Here is a 25,701-nt window from a genome sequence, read left to right on the forward strand (position 1 = left end):
GATTTCTGGCTTGGTTTGTGGGTTTTAACATCAGTGACTGAAGCTGAGCGGTGATTTTCAATTGTTCATCCTTCGTACCAAAAATAATTACTTCTGTTTTATCTTTGTTTAATTGAAGAAAATTCTGGCACATCCAGTTGTTGATTTGTTCAATGCAGTTACCCAGCCCTTGTATGGGATTATAGTCCCCTGGTGACATAGTTATTTAGATTTATGTGTCGTCTGCATAATTATGATAACACACTTTGTTGTTTTCCATAATCTGAGCTAGTGGAAGCATGTACATGTTGAACAGAAGAGGCCCCAGTATTGAACCTTGGGGAACACCACATGTCATTTTAGTCAGCAAGGAGTTTTAAATCATAGAGGGTAGATTTTACAAAAGAACAAAGAGAACCAAAACCTTCTATCAATAACTTTCTACTTTCTAGACAAGTAACAAAACCTCATATTTAAAGGGATTTAACCAGCAAATCTTTGACAATTTAAATTGATAAATGACTCGTGTCATTGACTAATTACAGGCCAAAATCCATCCACTCTGTTCATAGTTTTTTCAAAGAAAGAATGTTGTTGAAAAAACTCAAGGCAGCCTTGATTGCATCTAAAATTAGTTTTGTACTTTTGCTGCCATCTTTAGAGATACTCGTTTGAAAACTGAACACAGGTTTTACCATTTATGAAGATGAAGCTTCTGTACTTACAACACTAATCACGCGGCTGCTGCTACGATTTAGTGTTGAAGTGAAGACCAAACAGAGAGCAAATCATGGACAAGACCACTGTTTAGGGACCGTTTTGTTTGATGTTAACAAATTAATCGCACAATACACGGATCATTTTGTGATATACCTCAATTGTGGTCTTGAAATAACATCCAGAGGCCTCTGTGTTTGAAACCGAGACAACACGGAGTAAAAATGCGGCTAATTCTGAGACCTTAAAAAAGTATTCTTGAGAATAAGACCGATCTAGAGTTCACTCAACACTGCTATTTGTATCATTACATACTGAAACTACAACTACCACGAAATAACTGTTAATAACTGTAATAATAACAACCACATGTAGACCATGTCCAGCAACTAAAGACATAAAACTCGCCAACAAGCTTCAGATGTCACGCTTATCCTTTGCTTGTAACGCTATGCTGTAAAGCAATGCACTCACAACAAACATGTGCTGTGTGCTGAGAGAGCACCATTAAACACTGGGGATATTAACACTCCCTCCTCAGTATTCATTTAGGTACACAGTGGGGGTTTGTTCAAGTGGAATTGTTTACTCCTGTGGGACTTATACAGCTTCAGCATTATTAAATAAACTGTTATTTCAAATAACCATCATGGGATGAGTGTTGCTTGCTATGCAGAACATGTACAGTATTTCCCCACTGAACAATTTCATGTTCGTTATTGGTGAAAATATTAAGACCTATTGAGAAAAAACAAACTCATGAGACAAAAGTTACCATTACTATTAATGTTTATCTAACTGATGGACGTCTATCTGCTTGATGAAGTTATCTTGTGACACTTTTTATATGGAGCAGCTATCGACTGTTCTCTTCAATGTACAGACCCAACAGTTCCCACAATGAGCGACTTTTCCTTCAACAGGAAGAAACCTCGAGCAGAACAAGGGAGGGAGAAGAGAGAAAGACATTAGTGATCCACAGAGAATAAAAAAAGTTGGTTGTGGACCGTCATCACAAGACATGCTTCCGGAGGTCTTTTTAAGAGCTGAATTAGCCAGCGAATCGACAGAATATGCTGCCACACTGTTTGAGAAAGGTAAGTGTAAAAGGTTGAGTCCTAGAAATTGATTGATCGATTGAAATCAACCCGTTTATACTAATACATTTAAATCATTCAAACAGAATAGAATAGTCGATATTGCTGCATTGCTATTGTTTAAATGTTTGAGATGATGTTTAACGTGTTTTTATCTAAAGTGTTGACTCACTGACCCCGTATTTCCTTTTCAGTGTATTGAGGACATTTCTGCTCCATCATGCCAGGGGGAAATCAGAGCACCGTGACTGAATTTATCCTTACTGGATTCCCTGGACTTCATCCAGAGTACCAAGGCCTTGTCTCAGCAATGTTGTTCTTTGTTTATGTCTTTACTTTGACAGGCAATGTGACAATTATTTATTTATTTGCAACCAACCGAAGTCTCCATAAGCCAATGTATTATATAATTCTAAATCTGAGTACATGTGACATCCTTTTTAGCACAACCACTTTACCTAAGATCATCAGTAAGTATTGGTTTCAATCAGGGACCATTTCATTCACTGCTTGCTTTGTCCAGATGTACTTTGTTCACTATCTTGGCACAGTGAATTCCTTTATTCTCTTCCTCATGGCTTTAGATAGGTATTTGGCAATCTGCCATCCTCTCAGATATCCCATTGTTTTTAAAAACTCCACGATCAAAATTCTCAGTATTACAGGATGGATTGTTGCAAAGTCAACCCCGTTAATGTTAGTTATTAGGGCATACCCTCTCCCATACTGTGCCTCTAACATAATCAACCACTGCTTCTGTGATCATATTGGTATAACAATTCTGGCATGCACTGACAGAGCCCCTTATGGTTTTCCTGCTTTTGTGTCTGCAATGGTTGTCTTACTGGGACCTCTGGCATTTATACTGTTCTCATATTGCTCTATAATTATAGCAGTATTTAAGATTGCAAATCTACAAGGTCGTATTAAATCTCTGTCCACTTGCAGTACTCAGCTGATTATAATCTCCCTCTATTATTTACCCAGATGTTTTGTGTATTTAGCCAGCAATGTTGGCATTAGATTTAGTGCTGATATGCGAATAGTAACAATCATGCTGTACAGCCTTTTCCCCCCTATGATTAATCCACTTATATATTGCTTAAGAGCTAAAGACATGAGAGAAAGCTTATTGAGGCAATTCAACAGATGCATCATTCCTCAAAAAGCACAAGTTTCATCTATTAACAACTGATAAAAAAAATGCATTTATCAATGTTTTTCCACTCTGCAGATTTAGGAAAGTTTCATAAAATACACTGATTGAGGACAAATTGAAAGCCAAAGCTGTCACAATGTTAACCACGTCTTTTTTAAATTCCCTGTTCATGCAGTTGTTGCCAGGCCAAAAACCTGCCTGGAAGTGGGAGTGAAGTAGGAGTTATACTACTACTTCCCTACTCCCTCTTAACAGAAACATTTACATCGTCTTTTGACCTGCAGCACAGAAATGTAGTTTATTTGACACATACTGCTTATCAAGTGTCTGATCTACTATTCTATGGAGGCCATTGTCTTTTTCATATTCAGTTTAGATTGCAGAGAAGTTAGTTTCGGATGTGCTAAAGTTTTTTTCCAGAGCAAGCACTTTGACTGCAGATGTTTGAACAAAATATTATCACAATATTACTGTTATGGAAGCAACATATATACATTTTTTGTGTATCTGGGAGGGTCTGCTTGAATTTTTTCTAACTGGCTAAATGTAAGTGTAGAAAAGTATATAACATTATATTACACAAAACATTTAATGTCAATGAAAGAAGACCAATAAAGCAGATTCATATTCTGATTCCATTAAAAATATCAGTGAGTTCATGATGTAGTGAGAATATTATTCATGAATGCCCAAACAAATGAAGACAACCTCTGTCACAGGGTTAGGAAGAGTAGCAACAAGGGAAGACTTAGGAACAGGCAAAAGGCAGGAGATTAGGCAGTAAGGCAGCCAGGTAACAAGCGGACAAGTAACAGGCAAAAGATGCTCGGCAAGAAATGACCAGATTGTAATTTTGACAAAGGGAACACAGGAACCGGACCGGTATATCTACAAGTGAATGATGAAGGAAGTGAGAACAGGTGAATGATGAAGTCCGGCAAAAAAGCCTGAGGGCATCTGGTGGACAGTAAGGGAATGGCAAATAGGAAGCGGGATTGTGGCTGAAGAGGTGGACAGAGAGGCAGAATGCGACAACCTTAAACAAAAAAGAAACAGCACCACTGAAGGTCAACTGATCAAACACTTTGCTTTGCTTCATGTCACCTCATGAAAAGTTTCTTTTGAGTACGATGCAAAGCAGTTGGATGGCCAGTTAGCTTTTGTGATTCACCTATGTTCTGTGCCTCACTGAGAGGAAAGCAATCATCAGCGTGTTTCATTATCCAAAAAGCATAAAAGAACAACAAACAAAAGTCGCCGGCCTCTTTCTCACACTGTGAATATGTTTACAAACAGTCCTGCTGTATACTTTAAATACAAATTGAGAATATGTCTCATAGAAAGTTGCAACCGCATTGCACTAAAGTCAGCGGCAGAAGGTTTAACTATACTTGGAAAGTTAAAAGGTTACAATAAATCTCCCGGGTGAGAGACAGGGTCTATGTGTGTTTGTTGTTTGAATGTGATCAGAATTTGGGAGCAGATCATTTCTGAAAAATATGGTGTGAAAAAAACAAACATTTGTTTCTGTCTTACCAGTTGCATTACAAAATATGATTCTTATTTACAATTCCTTTATTGGAAGTTGTTATTCCGTGTCCTACAATAATGTTAAGTCTAAAAAATTCCCGTGCGGTAGGCTCTGCATAGAGTGCACACAAATTAATGACATAATGCAATCTCTGGAGTGGCCAAAGATGTCGTTACGTCATTCACTAAAATGAATATCTACTGTGCTGTAAAGAATTCCGTTTGGAGTGGGATGCACCTTGATTGTCCGGATTGGAATCTGCCTCCAAGCAGCAGAGGCGACAGATCATAAAGACTATCTCTAATGTCTGAAGAATGATCGATGACTAATTACAATCTTACCAATTTCTTACAAGAGAGCATTTCTCCCAAAATTTGAACACCAAAATTATAATGATTAATACAAACATAACAGCAATCAAAGATTTCATAATACTTGGATTTCCAGGACTTGACCCAACATACTATGGACCTGTCTCAACTCTTCTTTTCTTTACCTACTTGGTTATTCTAGTTGCAAATGTTTTTATTCTGATTGTTGTTGGGGTTGAGAGGGAGCTTTATAAGCCAACATATCTGATCTTCTGTCATCTGGCAATGAATGATTTGTTATTCGGGACAGTGACCTTACCAAAAATGAATCTCTGAGGCAAATTGATTGCATGCCTAGGTGGATTGGAGTTCAGCAGCTACCGATACTGGAGGGTTTGTTAGCCTGTCGACAGTAGCAAATAAGGCGCGTGTATTGTTCTTGTTTTTGGTGATGATGTCAGAGAAGAATGACTGCCTTGCATTTCTAAGTTCCAAATTATAATTGCGAAGTCTCTCTTTATAGATGTCACAGTGAACCTGGAGATTCGTTTTTCAGCCACCTGCGCTCAGCTTTCCGACACTCTCGTTTCTCCATTTTGACCAACGTAGCATTTCTCCAAGGAGATCTTTGCTTACCCGAGACAACCTTCACTTTAGTGGGTGCAATGGCATCAATAATATTTTTAACTTTAAAATTGAAGCCATCTACAAGCTCATTGACTGAGAGGCAAGAGAGGGCTGGTATGGAGGAGAACTTCTGAATAAATAGTTCACTGGTGTTTTCAGAGATGTAACGCTTTGTCACAACCTTGGTTTGGACATTTGTGTGCAAGGAGATTGCACTCTCAAAGAAAACACAGAAATGATCAGAGAGTGCAACATCAGTCACAGCAACCTTGGAAATGTTTACACCTTTGGTGATGATAAGGTCCAGAGTGTACCCCCTGTTGTGGGTGGGTCCTGTCACATGCTGAGTCAGATCATAGTTATCAAGGACACCACATAGTTCTATAGACTCTCTGTCCTGGGGATTATCAACATGGATATTAAAATCACCAACAATAACAACACAGTCAAAATCAATACAGATTACAGACAGCAGTTCAGTAAACTCATCAAAGAAGGTTGCACAGTATTTAGGCGGTCTGTAAATGTTTAGGAATAAAGCTTGAGTGGAATTCAGAGCCACATATTCAAAAGAACTAAAATGACCAAAGGACATCTGCTTGCATTGAAGAGAATCATTAAATAAAACAGCAACTCTACCTCCTTTCTTATGCGCTCTTGTTTCACTCATGAAACTGAAGTTGAGAGGTGTTGATTCAATAAGAACAGCTGCACTGTTGTCTTGATTTAACCAAGTTTCAGTTAAAAAGAAAATGTCCAGTTTGTGCCCAACAATAAAATCATTGATTAAAAATGTTTTTCCTGACAGAGACCTGACATTTAATAAAGCTAAGTTTAATGTGGTCAAAGCTTTCTTTGCCCAATTTATTTGGACAGGCTGACGAGGAATGTATGCTAAGTTTGATAAGTTTGCATGGTTACTTTGTTTTCTTCGCAGCCTCACCTTTCTTTTTCTATAAACTTGCAGGACAGGAATTGAAACGGCTAGCTGCATACATGGCCCCGACCTTTCCTGGAGAGAGTCATTGGTATCATTAGCCTTGTAGCCTGAATGATCATGATTTAATTTTCAGCAGGAAATGCATTTTCTAGTTGGGGCCTGTGGGTCGATATCTGGGATGAGGTGTGCAACTGACTTTAGGTGTGCGTGATGAAAAGCTGCATTGGGAGTTGGAATCTCATCTCTGTTATTTGGAATGTCATCACATTCTATGAGGCTGGGTAGTGGGATGCTGACGGTCCTATCCAAAGATTCCACAATGTAGCCACTGGCTCTTCTTCCTGTCGCTTTCTTTACTCCAGCACATGTTTTCAATGAGTAAGGAGCACTTGGACTTTGGTCGTTGAAGACTTCGAAGAACTGTGAACGAACTAGTGATCTGTTGCTCTGTTTGTCCAGAATCACATACATCTTCACTGCTTTGTCAGCGTGGCCGGCTGGATACACTTTCACGAGGGATACTTCAGAGCAGGATCGGTCCGTCACGTCTCCGCCACAGACATCTGTACATTTGGTGGTGACATGGGGTTGTGGAGAGCTATCCTCCTCCCCGCCATGCTCTGGAGCCGAGTCCGTGCCTTCAACCCAGGGTGCAGGTCCAGGGTGAAGCGCTGTGTGATGTTTCTCACTTTTATATTCATAACATCGAACATTAAATGTGCAGTTCCTTGCAATGTGTGATGATGAAGCACAGCATTTGAAACAGACATTATTCTCTTTTAAGAAAGTCTTACGGTCCTCGATGGGCTTTTCTCTGAATGCACGGCATTTGCGTAAAGGGTGAGGTTTTTTATGGATTGGACACAGTTTGTTACAGTCGTCGAATTTCGTTGAGGGCTCCCTAGGATCAGAGATGTCTTTTGGAAATATCTCTGTTTTGTGAACAGAGACTTCTCGCTGTCTGTTTGGCTTCCAACCTGTTTTTTCTGTCCTGGGAGACATGTCTAAGTGAGAGACAAAGTTGAAACGTGGGTCATTTTTGACACTACCTTCATGGCTAACAAAGTTTACGAAGCAGGCAAAGGGGGGATATGAAACATGATATTGCCGCTTGTAGGATGCCCCAACTGACGCCCACTTTTCCTGCAGACCGAAGGGGAGCTTCTGTACAATTGGGTTAACGCTTCTCGCTGTATCGAGGAAAGAGAGGCCGGGCAGGTCTCCTTCAGCTTTGGCTGACTCTAGTTCCATTAAAAGATCACTCAACTTTGTTAGTTTAGAATAATCTCGATGTGTTATTTTTGGAAAGGCGTCGATACGTTTGAACAGAGCATCTTCTATTACTTCTGCGGAGCCATAAGTTTGTTCAAGTCTGTCCCATATCATAGCCAAGCTTGCTGATGGATGATTGATGTGTATTGCTCTTATGTGCTCGACGTGTTCTGCTGACTCTTTACCGAGCCACTTAAACAGGAGATCCATTTCTTCGCTTGGTGTCAGGTCCAAACCTCTGATTGCGTTTTGAAAAGAACGTTTCCAGGCTCTGTAGTTCTGAGGTCTGTCGTTGAATTGAAGGCAAGGCAAGGCAAGTTTATTTGTATAGCACATTTCAACAACAAGGTAATTCAAAGTGCTTCACATAAAACCATTAAAAGCATCAAAACATAAGGCAAAAGAAAAAGAGATTTAAAAACAATTAAGAACATTCATTAAAACATTAAAAAACAGTGCAAGAAATAAAATGCAGGAGTAAAATGCAGAAATGCAGGAAATTGATTAATATATGAATTGAATGTGGTTCAATTAAAGGCAGCAGCAAACAGAAAAGTCTTCAATCTTGATTTAAATGAGCTGAGGGTCTCAGCAGACCTGCAGCTTTCTGGGACTTTGTTCCAGATATGTGGAGCAGAAACATGGATTAACTCTGAATTGAAGTAGGCCTGTTGCCACAAGCTCACGACGAGGAAAGGATCTCACAAAGTCACTAATGTTGGAGTTGTTATTATTGGTGTTTGAAGATGTGGGATAAGATTTAAGAGCAGGATGACCTTTGTTATTTTGAGGTCCAAGACCTTGCTCAGGAGTGGCATTGTGATTGTAAAACCGAACATTGCGTGTCCTATCGACCTTTTCATCTTTATAGATGCAAGGCTGCTGTGAGGTGAGGCGAGTTGGTTGAGAAGCTGCATTATGGCCATGTGTATGATGGGAAGCTATATTGGCTTGGGCCAGATGGAATGAGTTAGCTTCAGATTTGACAGATGGAGTTGGAGTTTCGGAGTTAGGGCTTGGCCTTCTTTTCGTTGCAACATCATCATCAAGTAGCTGAGCATCTGTGTTTTGTGGTTCGGCTTGGTCAATCACGTATTGTTCTGTGCGTTGTGCAGCTTCCAAAGGACTGGAGTCCAAATTTAACATGAAACTATGTCTTTCTCTTTTTGCGTCTACCGCAGCTTCAAGGGTTTTGGCCTCAGCTATGGCTGCAGCTGTCTCTTTCTTGTAATTGAGCATTTCTATTGAGGCTTCTAGCTTAGCTTTTTCTAGCTTTAGGCTAATTTCCTCTTCGGCGTAGGACATGCGTGCCTTTGCTGCCTCTGCTCTCGCTCTTGCTTTTACTGCAGCAGACCCCGTTGATGATACACTTGAGTATGTAGTAGAACATGTAGCGCGGGACCGCGTCTTTAATGAAGTTGCTTTCTCGGACATGCCGTTGTCTGGTGACTTACCTCTGTTTCGACACCGCTGTGATGATCATCCACTGGCTGCGTGTGATGACGTTGTTAGTAGCGTCTGTCAGCTAGCTGCGTTATCTTGCCCGCTAGAAAGGCATTGTTTTACTGTGCTGCCCTCAGTATATGTACTGTGATACACCTTGGCATTTCGACAAACTCCTTCCTGACATCACGACTCTGAAGACAGTGCCCGTTGTCCACAGGTTTAATGACGTAAGAAAGAGTAAAACTAAAACACACAAAAGGCATAATGAATACAAATAAAAGGATTTCTCTTTAACCTTACACATACACACAATGTACATATACTGATTCTTCAATGAAATACATTGCTTTGTTTTTAATCGCTGGTTTTTATGTATTTACTGCTGATATGAACTTTAACAACAGTCATAGCGGAGTTATAAATGACTCGATGGAGTTTGTGCATAAAACTTCCCAAAACTAAACATTGTCACAAAAATAATCATCTGCGATCATAACTAACAATAAAACAAATCAATACATACCAATGATGCTATCAAAAGGCATAAGATGCAGGCAGACTCAACTGGATTGGAAAACTACCGAAAACAGCGGCTCTGAGCCATGCTCTTCCTTCACTTCCTGACTATAAGTCACCTGACAAGTTACAGGGCATTTCCTGTTTCAAAATAAAACGTATAACATACTGACTTAACAATTGTAACAAAACAAGCAATAAAATGTCAAGAATTGTGTTCATTCTTGTTCTATATTTTCATAAATACAACAAACTATAGTGTTTGTATATATAATATAACTATATATACAACTTTATAAGCTGTGATATCAAATAGCTTTTGCAGCTCCAGACATATTTTATTTGGTTTTATTTGAAGCCTTAAAAAATAAAGCGACACTTAGCGACAAAACATCCAACGCTCGTGGGAAAGCCTGTTGGGCTTCTTGTTGTGTATGCAGGTTTACATACACGCGATAAATAAATGTCTTTGTGATCATCACATTGTATCATCTCATTTATTTGACAAGGGTTTTGCTTGTTAAACTGTAAGTGGATTTAATATAGTTATTGAATACAAATCAAACCAACAGTGAGATCAATTAGTTCAACGAATACAGTGTTAATATTTGAATGGGCCCCGGGACACTTTGTACTTGAAAAGTTGGGCCCCGAGGTCAAAAAGGTTAAGAACCCCTGATGTAGTAGACTGCAGAGAAATATTTTTGATACAATAAAACATTTTGAGCCAAGCACGGTTGTGGTTCAATCACGTAAGTCGCAGTTTTGGACGAAAGAACAAATTCAAAAGCTACGGGTAGTTGAGGAGAACAATTGGGACAATAGTATGCTCCCTGTCATGCAAAACTGTGCAGAGATTGATTAATTTCAAGTTTTTAATCATTTAATCATTATATTTTTGGGGCTAAAAAATATATTTCAAATGTAAGTAGTTGTTAGGGTTTAAACAGAAGGATGCGAGGCTTCAGCAGGCCGTAGGGAGATTTCCGCTTCGAGCTTCCTACTGCATCAGAAAAACAGAACTGGATTATAGTGCTTTTATCTTTGTTGAAATAGCCACTATTGAGGGAAAGAAGTAGAACATTAATATAATTCAATTTTTAACTGTATACTGTATATATATAAAAATGGATATTCATTATTGCCTTCATTTATCTAATTTGTTTTCCTTTTTTTTTCTTAATTCTGACTTTTGGTTTCATCCAAGCTTTTAAAAAAGTAGATCATTCGATATTTTGTGTTCCTCAGTTTAAGTCCTCAGTTTAAGAAATATAAAACAACAAAGAAGCTCGTGGCTCTGTGATTAACATGATGATCCTTTGAGGATAGGTCGGATCAAACTTGATAAATGGCTGATACAACCTGGCATCCAGTCACTGTAATGTAGTCCTGGATATTACCTCCAAGTTAGAGCCGTATTCAGACATGAGAGAATCAGAGTCATTAGATACACTTATTGGAATAAGTGATTTTCAGATATAGATATATATCATTTTGAATAGCTGGGTCTTGGATATCTCTTTTGAAACACATGGTATATTGATAGTGTATCCTGCATTTAATATCGTAAAGGTCTAATCAGTGCGCTTATCTTGCATGTCTTCATTTCATGTCTTGTTTCTGGTTTCTTATTGTAAACTTAGAATTATGATTGCCAATTTTACAGGGATGAGAAGCTTCCTCATTCTTGGATTCCCTGGACTTAGTCCAAAATACTACGGCCCTGTGTCAGCTCTGCTCTTTTTCTTCTATCTTGCTATTGCAATCGGAAATATTTTCATTTTAACATTTGTTGTCCAGGTGAAGTCCCTGCAAAAACCCACATACCTGGTCTTTTGTCACCTGGCACTGAATGACTTAACATTTGGCACTTTGACTCTCCCGAAGATCATATCAAAATACTGGTTTGGTGATAGCATCATTTCATTTTATGGGTGCTTTACACAGATGTTCTTTGTTCATTATTTAGGATCAGTAACTTCTTTCATCTTGTTGGTAATGGCTCTCGATCGCTTTATTGCAATATGTATTCCACTGCGTTATCCTGTCCTAATCACAAACAACAACATATCTGTGCTCTGTGGGTTTGCTTGGTTCATCCCTCTGCCTTTGATGTTGACCACTGTAATCCATGCCCTCACTTTACCTTTCTGTAAATCAAATGTCATTGCTCAGTGCTACTGCGACCATATTTCTATTACGAGCCAGGCATGTGGTGAGAATGTTAAAATTGTACAGGTCACTGGTCTCTGCATGGCCATGTTTTGTCTCTTGCTTCCTCTTGCATTCATCTTGTTTTCTTACATCTCTATCTTTGTGGTCATTTTGAAAATGTCCAATTCTGCAGGCCGCAGGAAAACCTCATCAACTTGCACCCCACAAATTTTCATCACTTGCCTCTTTTACCTTCCCAGGTGTTTTGTTTATGTAGCCAATACTGTTGGATTCTCTTTCAGTTTAGATGTGCGTATTTTATTGATATTGTTGTACAGCCTTTTCCCTGCTGCTGTTAATCCCATCATATATTGTTTCAAGACTCAAGATATCAAGCAGACTTTGATAAAGAAAATGAAAACAACTAGGATTGGAATAGAGATAAAACTTTCATTCTTATAACAGAATGATACCTCAGTCATCCAGTCAAAAGGTTTGGCTTCATTTGCAAGAAATGTGACGAATGAAACGTGATTATTTGTATTAAAGCTTGGCATGATGTGTAAATTAAATTGTTTCTTAAATGTAAAGCCTGCAGTTCAGATGATCATGATATCTAAATGGAAATATCAGATGTAATTGCTTTACAAAAACTGCACTGTGCAGATATAAGGAAATAATACAGTACATGTCCTGCAGTCTGAGGACTTTTGATACCACAGATAAAGTCTTGTACTTACACACAAGGGTTTATTTTCCATTCATGTTGGGGTTTTCATTTACTGAGCACTAGACTAGAATTATGTACTCTTCACCAACAGCAGTGCTACTCTCCAGCAAAAATACCAAGTACATTGCATTTTGCCATCGTCAAAAGCCTGAAAACTTGGCCAACCTCCACCAGTAATGGACTGTTCAGTAACAGGTGTGTATTTACTGTAGGGGGGCTTTGGGTAAAGTCAGTGGTGCTCCACACCTGATGCTAATCAGCTGATTATTACTTCTCAGGCTTTTTCAAGATGCCTGTGCTTACATGTTATAATAATAACTGATAAGTAACATGCATGAACGAGATTTAAATGGATTTAAATATGTTCACAAGCACTTAACTAAAGACTAGATGACAGAAATGGGCTACTACACCAGGGCCCAGGACTCTTAGGTGACCTGAAAGGTCCAGGTACTGGCTCTTAGTACTGAATACAGCCACCAGATGACGACAGACTTGGTCGCATCCATAGGATGGATACCTCCAGCAGAGTAATTGGGGCATCCTATTCTGCATTTATCTGCCTGTACAGCATGGAGCTCCTGAGTCATATGAATCTCGAACAATATTCATTGTTTTTATAACTATTTCAATTTGTTAAATGATGTTAATTGTAACATGGCTATATGGGATTAAAATGTGTCTTGAAGTAAAACTCCCTGTAAACAGTTAACTTGTAAACAGCAATGGCCAAAACACTGAGATTGCCTTATAAATTGTATCATGAATGTTGTATTTCAGTGTATTTTCATCAAATGTATAGACACAGTTGAAGTCAGAGGCAGAGAACACGTTGCATGACTGTCCATATGTCTTTGAAATTTAGATTTTATACAAGGATAAAAATCTTATTTTTTCCTTCATTGCTTCTCATGGTAATGGCATGGTAATATAGTTTAGTTTACTTACAATGGACTCATATTCCTTAGCCCCTAACATTTTAAAGGAGAACAGGTGTATATGCCTAATGGTTAACTTAAGGAGCTATTCCTGATTAATTCTTGTTCTGTTATTTTAGGCATTTTTTCCAAGGAATAGTACTAGAAGTTAGGCGGTTACGAAACAGAGAACTGTTAGAGGCATATAAATAGTTAGTGTAGTATTTACATTAAACATGGTTGTCTTGAGATGGGTTTTAAACATTTAACCATCATTACCAGGTAAATCTTCTTGCTGCTCTGAAGATGTAAAAATAACCATGAAAACGTGAAAAGATCAAGAGGTTTGGTTTATGTGAAACATCTCTCACTGCCTGGTCAAAGTGTAAACTAAAACATATGATTTACATGTCATTAATTCACATTTTTAATCAAATTTGGTGTATCAAATCATTTCAATAAAGTAACAGACTGCCTAAATATTTGCCATTTTTCCACCTGACTCATTCACACCAAATGGCCATCAGATAATCTCCTCTATGTCACTGTGAATATCATTGCTGTGACAGGGCTCAGTGGGTAGACGTGCTAGTTCCTCAAATACAGGAGCATAGCTGCTGAAAGGTAGTTGCATATTTAAAATGCTTTCCCATTGCTCAAACATACTGGACGGAGCACTCTGCGCTTCATGCAGACCTGCAGCAGAATGACAGGTGTGTCTGAAGCGGCACGCTGGCAGGGATGACTGGTCATGGATACATTTCCTGGCGCTGATGAGAGAAAACTGTCCACACTCAGACTCTGAGCAGGTGAATCTGCTGTCTGTTTCACTGTCAGACGAAGCACCGATCACCGTGGTGGACTTGGCAGGTTCAGGCCTCGGGGATGCTCGCGGTGACATTGTTTGCTCCCGAGGAGTGTTTAGTTTGCTAATTTCTTCAAAGGTGAGGCACTGTGCAGGTTCCAGGAACTTCTTTTTGTAACGAGGCGGTGTTTGCTGGGAGTGCTCTGCATCGATCTTAGTCAACAACTGCCTGTTTAGGAAAGCCACATCTTGAGGTTCCGTAGGACTTTTAGGCCTCTCTCCACTGGAGCGTTCTTTCTTAAATCCTGCTAACAGCATCCTCAAATCTCCCCACCGTTTAGGATCAGCTTTCACGCACTTTGTGTCGTACAGGTGGTGTGCCAGTGAGGCACTGTCTGAGTGAAGTGCACTAGAAATGCTGCCGATTTCATAATACTCCAGCTCACTGTTTGGCACCGGTTGAACACTTGATAGACTGGCATCACCGCAAAACTCCACACCTAACCTCTGCTGATCAGCGCTCATTGGGTCGTGTTGTTTCTCTTTTTCTGCACACGCAGCATCAGCGAGAGTTCTGTTGTCATCACAGCGAAACGCTACATTGTCTGTCCCTTGCTCTGTTTTCTTTGGCGAGCTATCACTCTGACACTTTGCATTCTTACGCCTCACTCTATAAAGGGCAACACACAATCCTATAATCACCAGGACGGAGACCAGAGGAAGAATCACAGCTATGAGCCACAGAGGCACACTGCCCTGCGTCTCAGAGCATTGAGTACGGCTCTCTGTTGTAGAGATGCAGATATCACAGGCGTGGTCTGAAACGTTGTGTAAACAGACGCAGGACCTGTTCTGCCCGGCAGGTCCACACACACTCCACCGGTTTTGACAGTGTGCAGAGAGACAACGCCTCCTGGCTGTGTCCTGTTCAGAGCACGGCGAGGGGAGGCAGACACCCGGAGAGCTGCAGAGAGACTGGACAAGAGTCGAGCTCGGCCAGACGTCCATCATCACACTCTGTCCACTGACAGGCAGAGTGTAACCGTTCACATTGAAATACTGCACACAGCCAGTGAACCCTGCCATAAAAAGAATGACGTTGACAATTGTTCATTGTTACTCAAAAATGCTAAAAAAATTTAAAAAAAGACAACAACAACAAAACAAAAAGTGTCAGTTGATAATTAAATTTTAGTTCTATTCCCACACCAACATGTTTTGGCCTTTTTATGTCTGGTTCACATATTAACACTTAATGAAATGTTGGGTGTATATTTACCTAACTGTTGTAGGTTCGAATCACCTGTCAGAGCTGCACCAAAAAGAATCTTTTCCACACTAACAGGAGTGAGATCCATACTGCGGTCGGTGATGTTCAAGACGGATTCACTATCCAGAAGCAGAAATGTGTTCTGTGCATTGCTGAACAAGGAGAGGACATGCCAAAACCCGTCGGCCACGGGGGAGTCCACAATGAACTCTGACAGGTGGCCTGACAGTGTGTCTTTGGTAATGTACACAAGCTTTCTGTGTTTTATCTGAGGGAGAAAAGAAACAAGCAATTTCACACTTCAAACGTAAATCCAAGATGAGTAAATATCTGTTTAATTGCAATCTATACCTACCTTCAGCATAGTGTATCCTGTCTGCCCAACAACAAATATTAACACTCCATTATCTTGGGTCTTAAACTTGATGTTAATCCCACTTTGGTCTCTGGCATTTCCTTCTTTTTCATCATCCAACAGGTCTTTTAGCAGGTAGTCTCTCTTGAATCGCTCCTTGATGACGTACTCAATGTAGTCATTCCCATCAAATCGCAAAACAAGCCCCTCTGACATTTCTATTTAAGAAGACAGAACATGAAAAAAGAGTATTATGAAATTTATGAAAATCAAACAAAGAAATGTGTGTCCTGTTTATTAAAAGGTATATTTACCTTTACCACAGTTGCTTCCAGTAAAAGGGCTTTTGCACTCACAAAGATAGTCAGACCAAAAGTCATGGCACAAGCCGCTGTTCTGACATGGGTTGCTCTGACATGGTGATGGTGTTGTCCGAGGACACCTTTATTGAACAAAAATGAGACAAGTTGTTGAAATGTATGGACAAAAAAACAGAGAAATTTTCCATATTACAGTTTATAAAGTATGTTTTGCTATTTTCATGCTTTCGTCAGGTGGGGGCAGTAGAGGGATGATAGTAAATGAGTTGGGAGAGAGGTGGTATGATACAACTAAGGTGCCCGGCATGACTCGGAACCCAAAAGTTTATCATTATAGTAGGAAATTGAATTGTGTCTACTAAATAAATACCTATCAAGGATGTTATATGTTGCAAGGGCCATAGAAGGTCTCAGCAGGATTCCATTTACATAAACGTTACGAATACATCCAACAAAGTCGTGGGTTTGTATCTGAGCAGGAAGCAGTAAAATAGATTCAAAAGTCCTCGTTCCTCCGAACGTCATATTACTGCCAACATCTAGTGTTCTGATTGTAGATAAAGACAGAAAGATGTCATTGATGAAGGTTAAACACAAGGCCAAAGAATGAAATTATGAATTGTGCGTGAAGAAAAATTATTATTTCACTGCTACCTCTTTAAGCTACTGCCATCACGCCGTGAAAAACAAAATCCATTGTTCTCAATGTCTGTGCAGTTGTCCACATGCAAGGAACCCATCTGTTAAATGCAAGTAGTGCGACATCAGTCTTTTCAGATTGACCTCTTTCATTTCCAATTCAAAAAATTGCCATCTCATTCACCTTGTGTATGTGCTGACATATCTAAAACTCACGTTCCCAATCCTCCTGGCAGTGACACTATGGAAATATCCATCGGCCACTTGCTTGTGTGTCTGCAGCCTCACAGGTCCTGGGCCCAGGTCATAAGAGAGATGTATGGACCCATTCAGTATCTGCAGTGCAATAAACTCCCTGCTAGATGGTCCTCCGGGGTTGTACAGGAGCAGGGAGTTCCTCTGCACTGTGGCAAACTCCAGAGAGATTAAATTAGTCCTGCGATCCAACGGGGGAAACTCCATGAAGGACAGCTCCTCAAAGCCATAACTGTGGTCCTCACAGTGGACTCCACTGACTCCTAAAACAAAGAAGGAACACATTGTTTGTAAATTGTTCTCAGTTGTTACACAGCACACCTTAAAGGCACTTATAGCGTTGCACTCATTTATTACACGTGAAAAGTGACGTAAAGAATGAGAAAAGGGATATCGGAAAGGTGTGGCGGTATGGGGTTTCAGTAGCTATTCAACCATCCGACAAGCCCTTCTGATGGAGTGTACACTCCATCAGAAGGGCTTGTCGGATGGTGTCTGGTGTGTGTTACCTTTGCACAAAGCCAAGCCAGCAGTTTCACCCTGTTTCCCGTCTTTGTGCTAAGCTAACCTAATCGGCTGCTGGCTGTGGTCTTGTATTTAACTGACAGATAAGTAGTATAGCACTTCTCATCTAACTTTCCAGAAATAGACAAACTTCCCAAAATGTTGAACTTTTGCTTTAAAGAGCCTTGTTCATGCGTTATTCTTACCAAAGGGACAATGACAGGAGAATCCTGTCTGTGAATTGACGCAGCTGCCCTGAACACAAGGGGTTGATCTACAGTGGTCTATGAAGTGCTCACACATTTCTCCTGGAAAACACAAACAAATAAAACCGTGACTTTGAAGAGATTCTGGATTCTAATCATGCGATATAATGCTATTTTTTTGAATACACCAAAGTCTACCCTCAAATCCGGGCACGCAGTCACAGTGATATCCTTCCTGAGTGGAAGAACAAGTTCCCCCGTTTTGGCACTTCAGCTTCAGGCATTCATCTACATCAGTAGAGCAGAAAGAGCCAGAGAAGCCACTCTGACAGTGACAGTAGAAACTTCCTGCAGTATTCTCACACGTGCCTTTATTCTCACAGGGATTCGCCTCACATTCGTCGATATCATCTTCACACAGTGTCCCGTTGAAGCCGGCTGGACAGGTGCAATTCAAAATCTCTTTCTGCGGTGAAACAAAGATGACCGCCGAGCTTTCCAGAACAGCAACATCCCGGCTGATGTAAATGTTTTTCTTGCACGCTGCCCCATTTAGACAAGGGCCGATGAGACATGGATCGCTTGTGATGTGAGAAATCGTCACATTGCTATGGCCTTCTAGTAATTTATTATGGCCTATAGAGATGCCAATGGCTACCTCTCTGCTAAGATATTGACCGTTGTAATTTTTCACCGCAGCCAATAGAAGGATTTCACTGCCAAGATGTTTAATTCCAAATACATGAGTCTTAGAGGCCTGTAGGTTAAACAGACTGTCCAGAGCTTTCACAAACCGCAAATACTTATTAGACATAAATTCTTCCATTGAGGATGATGACACATAGAATAATATGCAGCTGTCTATGGAAGCATTTGTGAAACCTTTGTAGTTCACATAGATGCTGTTGTTGACTGGGAAGTGAAGCTGGTCCGTAGCCTCGACTGTGATGTTAAATGTAGCCTCGCCTTGAAAAGGAGGCGACCACAGCTCACATGTGCCATTAGGTATTATGAACATATTCAGTTGTCCGCTTATGATGGCGCAGTTGAACGTATCGGACTCATCCTGATCCTCAGGATGGACGTTACCGATCATCCCTCCTTGGAAAGAACTGCCAAAATATTTCACCTCGATTACGATATTTCTAGGCAGTGAAGGGCTATCGTTTTCATCCACAATCTTGATGTGGATCGTTGTTGTTGATGATTGCGGAGGGATCCCTGCATCCCTAACACCCACAAGGATGTGATGTATAGCGATTTGCTCCCGATCAATAGTCCGTCTGGTGAATAAAACTCCATCAGGAGTCAGTGAAAAAGCGCTTCCTGTTGAAGGATTTACCAACCAGTAAGTAAACGGTCCTCCGTTCGGCGGAAAATCTGAATCAGATGCATTTAATCTGGCAACTACTGTGCCTTGAGGCTGATTTTCCTTCACTTGGGCCTCAGTGAATGTGAGTTTGGGAGCGTTGTCGTTAACGTCGTCGATAGTCACAATGACATTCGTAGTCCCAGTGGCTGGTGGAGAGCCGTTATCAGTGGCTGTAACGGTCAGATTATAAACTGGCCTGAGTTCTCTGTCAAGTGGAGCGTTGACTGAAATAACACCACTGGATGGCCCAATGGCAAAAGAGAAGTTTGTGTTTCCATTTTCAATGCTGAAGAAGAAACTATTCCACTCCAAAATGGAGTCTTCGTCAAGAGCACTGACCGTTATCACAGGTGTCCCAACCGGTTTGTTTTCTGCAACATTGGCTAAATAAAGTGCAGTGGTGAAAACAGGTGGATCGTTCGTGTCGATCACACTGATGTGGACCAAGGTTTCGTCTACGTCCATGCCAGTGATAACACCAGAGTTCTTTGCCAGAACTTTTAAAACTACGTGACTGTTGCCTTGTTTTCTCAAACTGCCAGTTGTGTATATTTCTCCAGAAAGTGTGTTGATTTCAAAGCCCATGTATTTGCTTTGACCAAACATCAGGTAAAACACCTGACCTTCAGAGCCTTGGTCGTAATCTGTAGCTGTTACTTTTCCGATCCTAGCTCCAACAGGCACATTTTTAAATGCAGAAAAGTTGTATTCTTTTTGCCTGAATGTAGGTGTGAACTCATTGACATCTGAGATTTGGATGACAATGTGTGCCAAACTAAATAAAGCATGGCCACCAATGTTTGAGGCTTTAATCGTTATATCAAAGATCTGCTCTCGCTCATAATCAAAGACGTCCAAAGTGGTGATAGTGCCATTTCTTGAATCAATTGCAAATTTATCCACATGACCAGCAATAAGAGAGTAGGATATTTGAGCACCTGAATCAGCATCCGTAGCATTCACAACTAGGACATTTCTTCCTATTTCTGAGTTTTCAGCCACTGACGTGGTGTACTCTGAGGACAAAAATACCGGAGGATTGTCATTCACATCCATAACTACCACTGTAACATTTAACATGCCGGTTTGAGAGACCCAGCCTCCATCCAGGGCTTTGATTTGGAGATGATAAATAACTTTTTTTTCAAAGTCAAGCTCTCTGATCAGTGTGAGCAGCCCAGATTTTTCTCCTACAGAGAATGATAAATGATTTTCTGGGGTAATGCAGTACATGATGGCACCATTGGGACCATAATCTCTATCTTCTGCATGAATTTTCCCAATTACTGATCCCACCGGCAAGTCCTCAGGGACAGAGAAAATCACATCCGGCTCTCTGAAGCTCGGAGGAAATTGATTCCTCCCAGTAATTTCAAAAGTGATTTCAGTCTGTGATGACAAAGAGGGGGTGCCCTGATCTTTTGCAATAACTGATAATGTGAAAAACAAATTTACGCTCTCTATCAAACTCTGATTTAACATCACTTTTCCATTGTCGACTTGGATACAGAAGAAATCAGATGCATTGCCTCCATTGAAAACATATTCGATATCAACGCTGGTGTTGCTGACATCCTGATCGATTGCTGTGAACTGAACCACCTCAGTACCAACATCCATGTGATACGGGATAGCAATCAGAGGCTGGAAAGGTAAAAACATCGGTGGATAGTAGTTATATGGTTCTAATCTCACTGTGACAGTGGTGTTACTGTACAGAGGAGCACTGCCACAATCAAATGCAATAACTGTAAACTGGTAGATTTGAAAAGCAGTATTATGTAACGTCAATGGCTGCTTTGTATAGATCTCACCAGAGGATGCGTTCACCCAAAACTGCTCATTTTGAGGTTCAATGACATACAAAACCTGACTGTTTTGCCCTATGTCTGCATCGAAAGCAAGAACCTGCATGACAAACATCTCTTTACCTTGTGTTTCAGGGAGGACAACGCTGTAGAAATGATCAGAAAATACTGGTCTATTATCATTGACATCTGCAATGACTATAGTGACGTCGGTGCTAATGCTCCATGCTGAATCATTTGCGTTTACCTTCAAGATGTAATGATCCTGCATCTCCCTGTCCAGAAGTCTTTTAACAGTTATGTCGCCAGTGGTGAAGTCAATATTAAATGGCAGATCATCACTTTGATCAATTATGAAGTAATTTATTACTGAATTGGCACCAGAATCGTCATCAGTTGAGGTGACTTGTATAATCGTGTGTCCAACAAGGGAATCTTCAGGCACCTCTGTGAGAAAAATCTGTGAAAAACGAGGTGCGTTGTCATTTCTGTCTAAAACAACAGCAATGACCGTTGCTGTGTCTTTATGAAGAGGGTTGTTTAGCTCTGCAGCTTCAACTGTTAAATTGAATTCGGGGGTATTTTCTCTGTCTAAATTTGCAGTGGTGCTCAGTAAACCATTTTCAGGGTCAATTGTGAAAAAACGATCAGTGTTTCCTTCTGTAATAGTGTACTGCACTGTGCCGTAGCTGCCTGAGTCAGCGTCAATGGCGAGAACATCACAAACCCAGGATGGCGGGGAGTTCTCCAAAACCTCACACCTGTACTCAGCTTGGGTGAAGTGAGGGAGGTTATCATTTACATCACTGATGTTTATGGCAATTTCTGCAAATGATGAGAAAGGAGGCGAGCCGGAGTCTCTGGCTTCTATTAACAAGGTAAATTCCCTTTTGCTTTCATAGTCCAGAGGGTTCTCCACGGTCAACGCTCCACTCAACTGCTCCACATGAAACATGTCTTCAAAGTTTCCAGAAGCGAGATAAAAGGAGACTGGATGAGCTCTGGCGCTCGCCGCAGAGACAACCGCAACTAATGTTTCCACTGGCTCGTCCTCAGAGAGGAAATCACTCAGAACATCCACAGTCACCTCTGGAAACTCAGAGGCGTTGTGAAACCGAACGCTGATAGTAGTGATGTCAAATTTGGGATTTTCTCCAGCATCTTCCACATGTACACTGACAATGATATCTTCCGTTCTCCAGAAAGCACTTGAAGCAAATACAGTGCCGCTGTGTGGATGGATGGAAAACAGATCTGAACTTTGTCCATACAACAGAAAATGCAGTTCTGCGTTCATTTCAGTATCTCCATCTGTTGCTCTTACTGCCCAAACAACTGAGCCTGTAGGACAAAAAAAAAACATAAAATAAAACTCTTCATCCTGTCAAGTCCATATTATCCAGGATGAAATACATAACTGTCAAGTGGAAGTAAAAACTCTCACCTGGAGCCATCTCAGTGGGCACATAGGCCACATAGGGGCTGTACATAAACTGGGGCCAGTGGTCGTTAATATCTCCAATGAGAACATTAACAAGCACTGAGCTTGACAGAGGCTGAGTCGGATGCCCATCACTGCCAATCACCATCAACCTGTAAATGGCTACCGTCTCCCTGTCCAGGACATCGGTTGTAAACAACTCTCCAGATGTTTCTTCGATGTCAAAAGGCACATCAAGGTTCTCCATGGAATACCTAAAGGAGGGTCAAAGGATGTAATAGTCTATCAGTGAAATGGGATTAAGAATGAATCATTACAATGTATATATTGAGAGAGAGATTTCCAGTTGCTCTTGTTCAGCATATTCTGCAAATACACTGAGACTACAGTGTGAGAAATGGTAATCCTAATGCTACACCACTAGAAACATGATGAACCTATAGCTTTAGCAGTATTTTAAGTTTGTATTATAGACGGTACTTCTCAACATTGCTCTCAAATTTTTAAAGGGACTTTTTACGTGTTACCTTATTTCCCCACTGACTCCCTCGTCAATGTCAGATGCAGTTATCATGGCAAACACGGTGCCTGTGGGGCTGTCCTCAGACACGATGGTGTTGTAGACTTCCTGAGTAAACTCTGGACGGTTATCATTGACACCATCCACTATGACGTGTATGGTTAGAGTTCCTGTTAGAGGCATCAATCCTTCACATGGCAAAGTAAATAATTATTAATACAAACTCTGAGAGTTGAAAAACGATTACACAACAGCACTTAATAAAGTTATCACATTTAACGTTGGCCTGAATCACCTGAATCAACAGCAACGATGTTGACAAAGTAAGATGATTCCCTCTCTCTGTCCAGGCTGTGTAAAATTTGAAACGTGCCACTGGGAGAGATGGAGAACAAACCGTCGCTATTTCCTTTTTGTAAAAAATAGGTCAGCTGGCTGTTGGCGCCTAAATCTTTATCCAAAGCTGATACCTGGTTAAAATAAGACAATATTAACATTTTGGAATCAACATTGAATGAAGTCTTCAATTAACATGAACCAGCAGCACCTGACGTGTGAGCTGAGCGGGGTCCTCGTCGTTCTCTGTTACATGCATGGTCAGTGTTTGTGGAGTAAAGAGGGGCGCAAAGTCGTTAACATCCAACACTGTAATACTGATAGTAGCAGTGGCAGATCTGTGTATATTCCCCTTATCTACAGCGGTTATGATTAAGGTGTAGTTTGAATCCCTCTCCCTGTCCAGTTTGTCCATGGCTGTGATGACACCTCGAACCGCGTCCACCACAAACGGACTCTCCCGGGTCAGCACGTACCCAACTTGTCCATTTGTGCCGATGTCTCGATCCAGAGCCTGAACCTTAAACAGGCTCGTTCCTCTAGAGATGTCCTCCCTGATTGTCAGGCTGTAGGTGCTTTGGGAGAACTCGGGATCATGGTCATTAGCATCCTCAACGTGCACCGTGAGATTCATAATGGTTGCCATTCTGGGTGAGCCTTCATCAGCGGCTGTTACAGTAATAATCAGGGTGTCTACCTGTTCTCTGTCCAATGCCTCCTCCAGGTATATTTTTCCACTCCTGTTATCAATGCTAAACTTGCCACCGGAAGTGTTGTTCAAATAATATAAAACTTCCCCGTTGGATCCAATGTCTTCATCTTCAGCATGCACAGTCATGATAGCAGAATGAAGTGCAGTGTCCTCTGGTGTACTGACTGTTTTGGCTGACACAAACAATGGAGCGTTGTCATTGACATCATCAACCACCACAATAACATGCGCCGTGCTGGTGAACTGTAAAGACGCAGTCTGGACACAGTCATTGGCCGTCACAGTCAGATTGTAGAAGGGTTGTCTCTCTCTGTCTAACTCTGTGTTCAGGCACAAACTGCCAGCTGTGTTTATGAAGAACACCTTCTCCTCATCTCCACCAACCACCCTTAGTTTCAAGTCTCCATTGTCACCTGGCAGAGAGGAAAAGATGATACATGATGTTACCACAAACGATGGATTGCCCTTCTCATAATGGCTTGGTGTACTATGTATAAAAAAAAGTATCAAAACGTTGTACTTTGCTCATGAAGCACAAATACCTGTTTGCTGCTAAGTGCATATTTCAATATGTACAGACAACAGAAACCAACCACATAACCATCAGACACATAATTAACAATAAATACAATATGAAGATCACATTGAGTTATTTAAAAGGCCAATGACAGCAGGGACAGATGGATTTGTCTATTAGTCCGGCTTCTTGGCAGTTTGTATCTGCGGCCAGACAGAAGCACCTTGGAGAGGGAGTGGCAATGATCAGCCAGGTTTGACATTGTAGTAATAAATTATTCATAAGCAATAAATAAAGGGGCCAAGAATAGGAATTCACTGGAAAATGTGAAAATAAAATGACACAAAGATAGAGAAGATGTGCGACCATGTCTCGATTAGACTTGCCAGATGTGGCATGTCGAGCTAAGAAATGTGTGAATAATAAATGTGCCATTTCACGCTCATCATAAACAAGTATTTCTTGTATTCACTGTTGCTGTGCAACATTTTGATCCATTTGGGTTCTTTCTGACTGTGGATTCTACTTTGCCTTTAAATGCCACAGGGGCCAAACAAATGTGGCATCTGCTAAATGTCGTATTTATATTGTACTCTTGCACTTACCATCATCGATATCTGACACATTCAAGGACAGGAAGCAAGTGCCCACCCGAGCGTCTTCCAGCAGTGACGCAGGAAACGTATCCTGACTGAAAACAGGGGGGTTGTCGTTCACATCTAACACATTGAAGTACACCCTGACACCGGATCCCTGTGAATCCCCCTGCTGCACCGCCACAGTGAGTATGAAGAATCTTTGTGATTCGAAATCCAGGCTGCGGGATAATAGGAACTCCCCTGAGAGGGGGCTGAGGAGGAACAGGTTCTCTCCGTCATCCTCCTGCACCGAGTATGTGATAGGCGTGAGACTCTCAAACACAGTTTCCAACTTTCCCACAACTGTCCCTGCCAACACATGGATAATGCACAATCACTGGTCTACTGACTGTGAAATGAAAATACAACATTTGGCAATATCATTGTCATAAACAGAAAGACCTAAACTATCATTTCTAATAGATATTCGAAATGAGAATATATTTCAAATGAATCTTACTGACCAATAAAACGAAATGACGATATCATATAAAATCATAGGTTAAATTGTAGCATTTAAAAAGCAATAATGTAATAAATGTACATTATGCATTTGTGCCTAATTTACATGGCCTTGCTGCACAGATGACTAACCTGGTACTGCGTC

The 25,701-nt window shown here is 40.7% G+C and overlaps 2 protein-coding genes across 2 annotated transcripts; both read left to right on the plus strand.

Annotated features, from left to right (window-relative positions):
- Positions 1-2,013: 2,013 nt before the first annotated feature.
- LOC306779685 (olfactory receptor 2AT4-like) lies at positions 2,014-2,988 on the plus strand (the record flags this gene model as incomplete). Its single annotated transcript, XM_079271661.1, has 1 exon — positions 2,014-2,988. One exon carries the CDS (start codon positions 2,014-2,016, stop codon positions 2,986-2,988), a length of 975 nt encoding a protein of 324 aa, XP_079127787.1.
- An 8,254-nt stretch (positions 2,989-11,242) lies between these two features.
- LOC306779687 (olfactory receptor 2AT4-like) lies at positions 11,243-12,211 on the plus strand (the record flags this gene model as incomplete). The annotated part of the gene is made up of 1 exon (XM_079271663.1): positions 11,243-12,211. The coding sequence occupies one exon, from the start codon at positions 11,243-11,245 to the stop codon at positions 12,209-12,211; it is 969 nt and encodes a 322-aa protein (XP_079127789.1).
- Positions 12,212-25,701: the final 13,490 nt, after the last annotated feature.

Source organism: Melanostigma gelatinosum (assembly GCF_949748355.1).
Source record: "Melanostigma gelatinosum genome assembly, chromosome: 7".
In the NCBI taxonomy this organism is placed as follows: Eukaryota; Metazoa; Chordata; class Actinopteri; order Perciformes; family Zoarcidae; genus Melanostigma; species Melanostigma gelatinosum.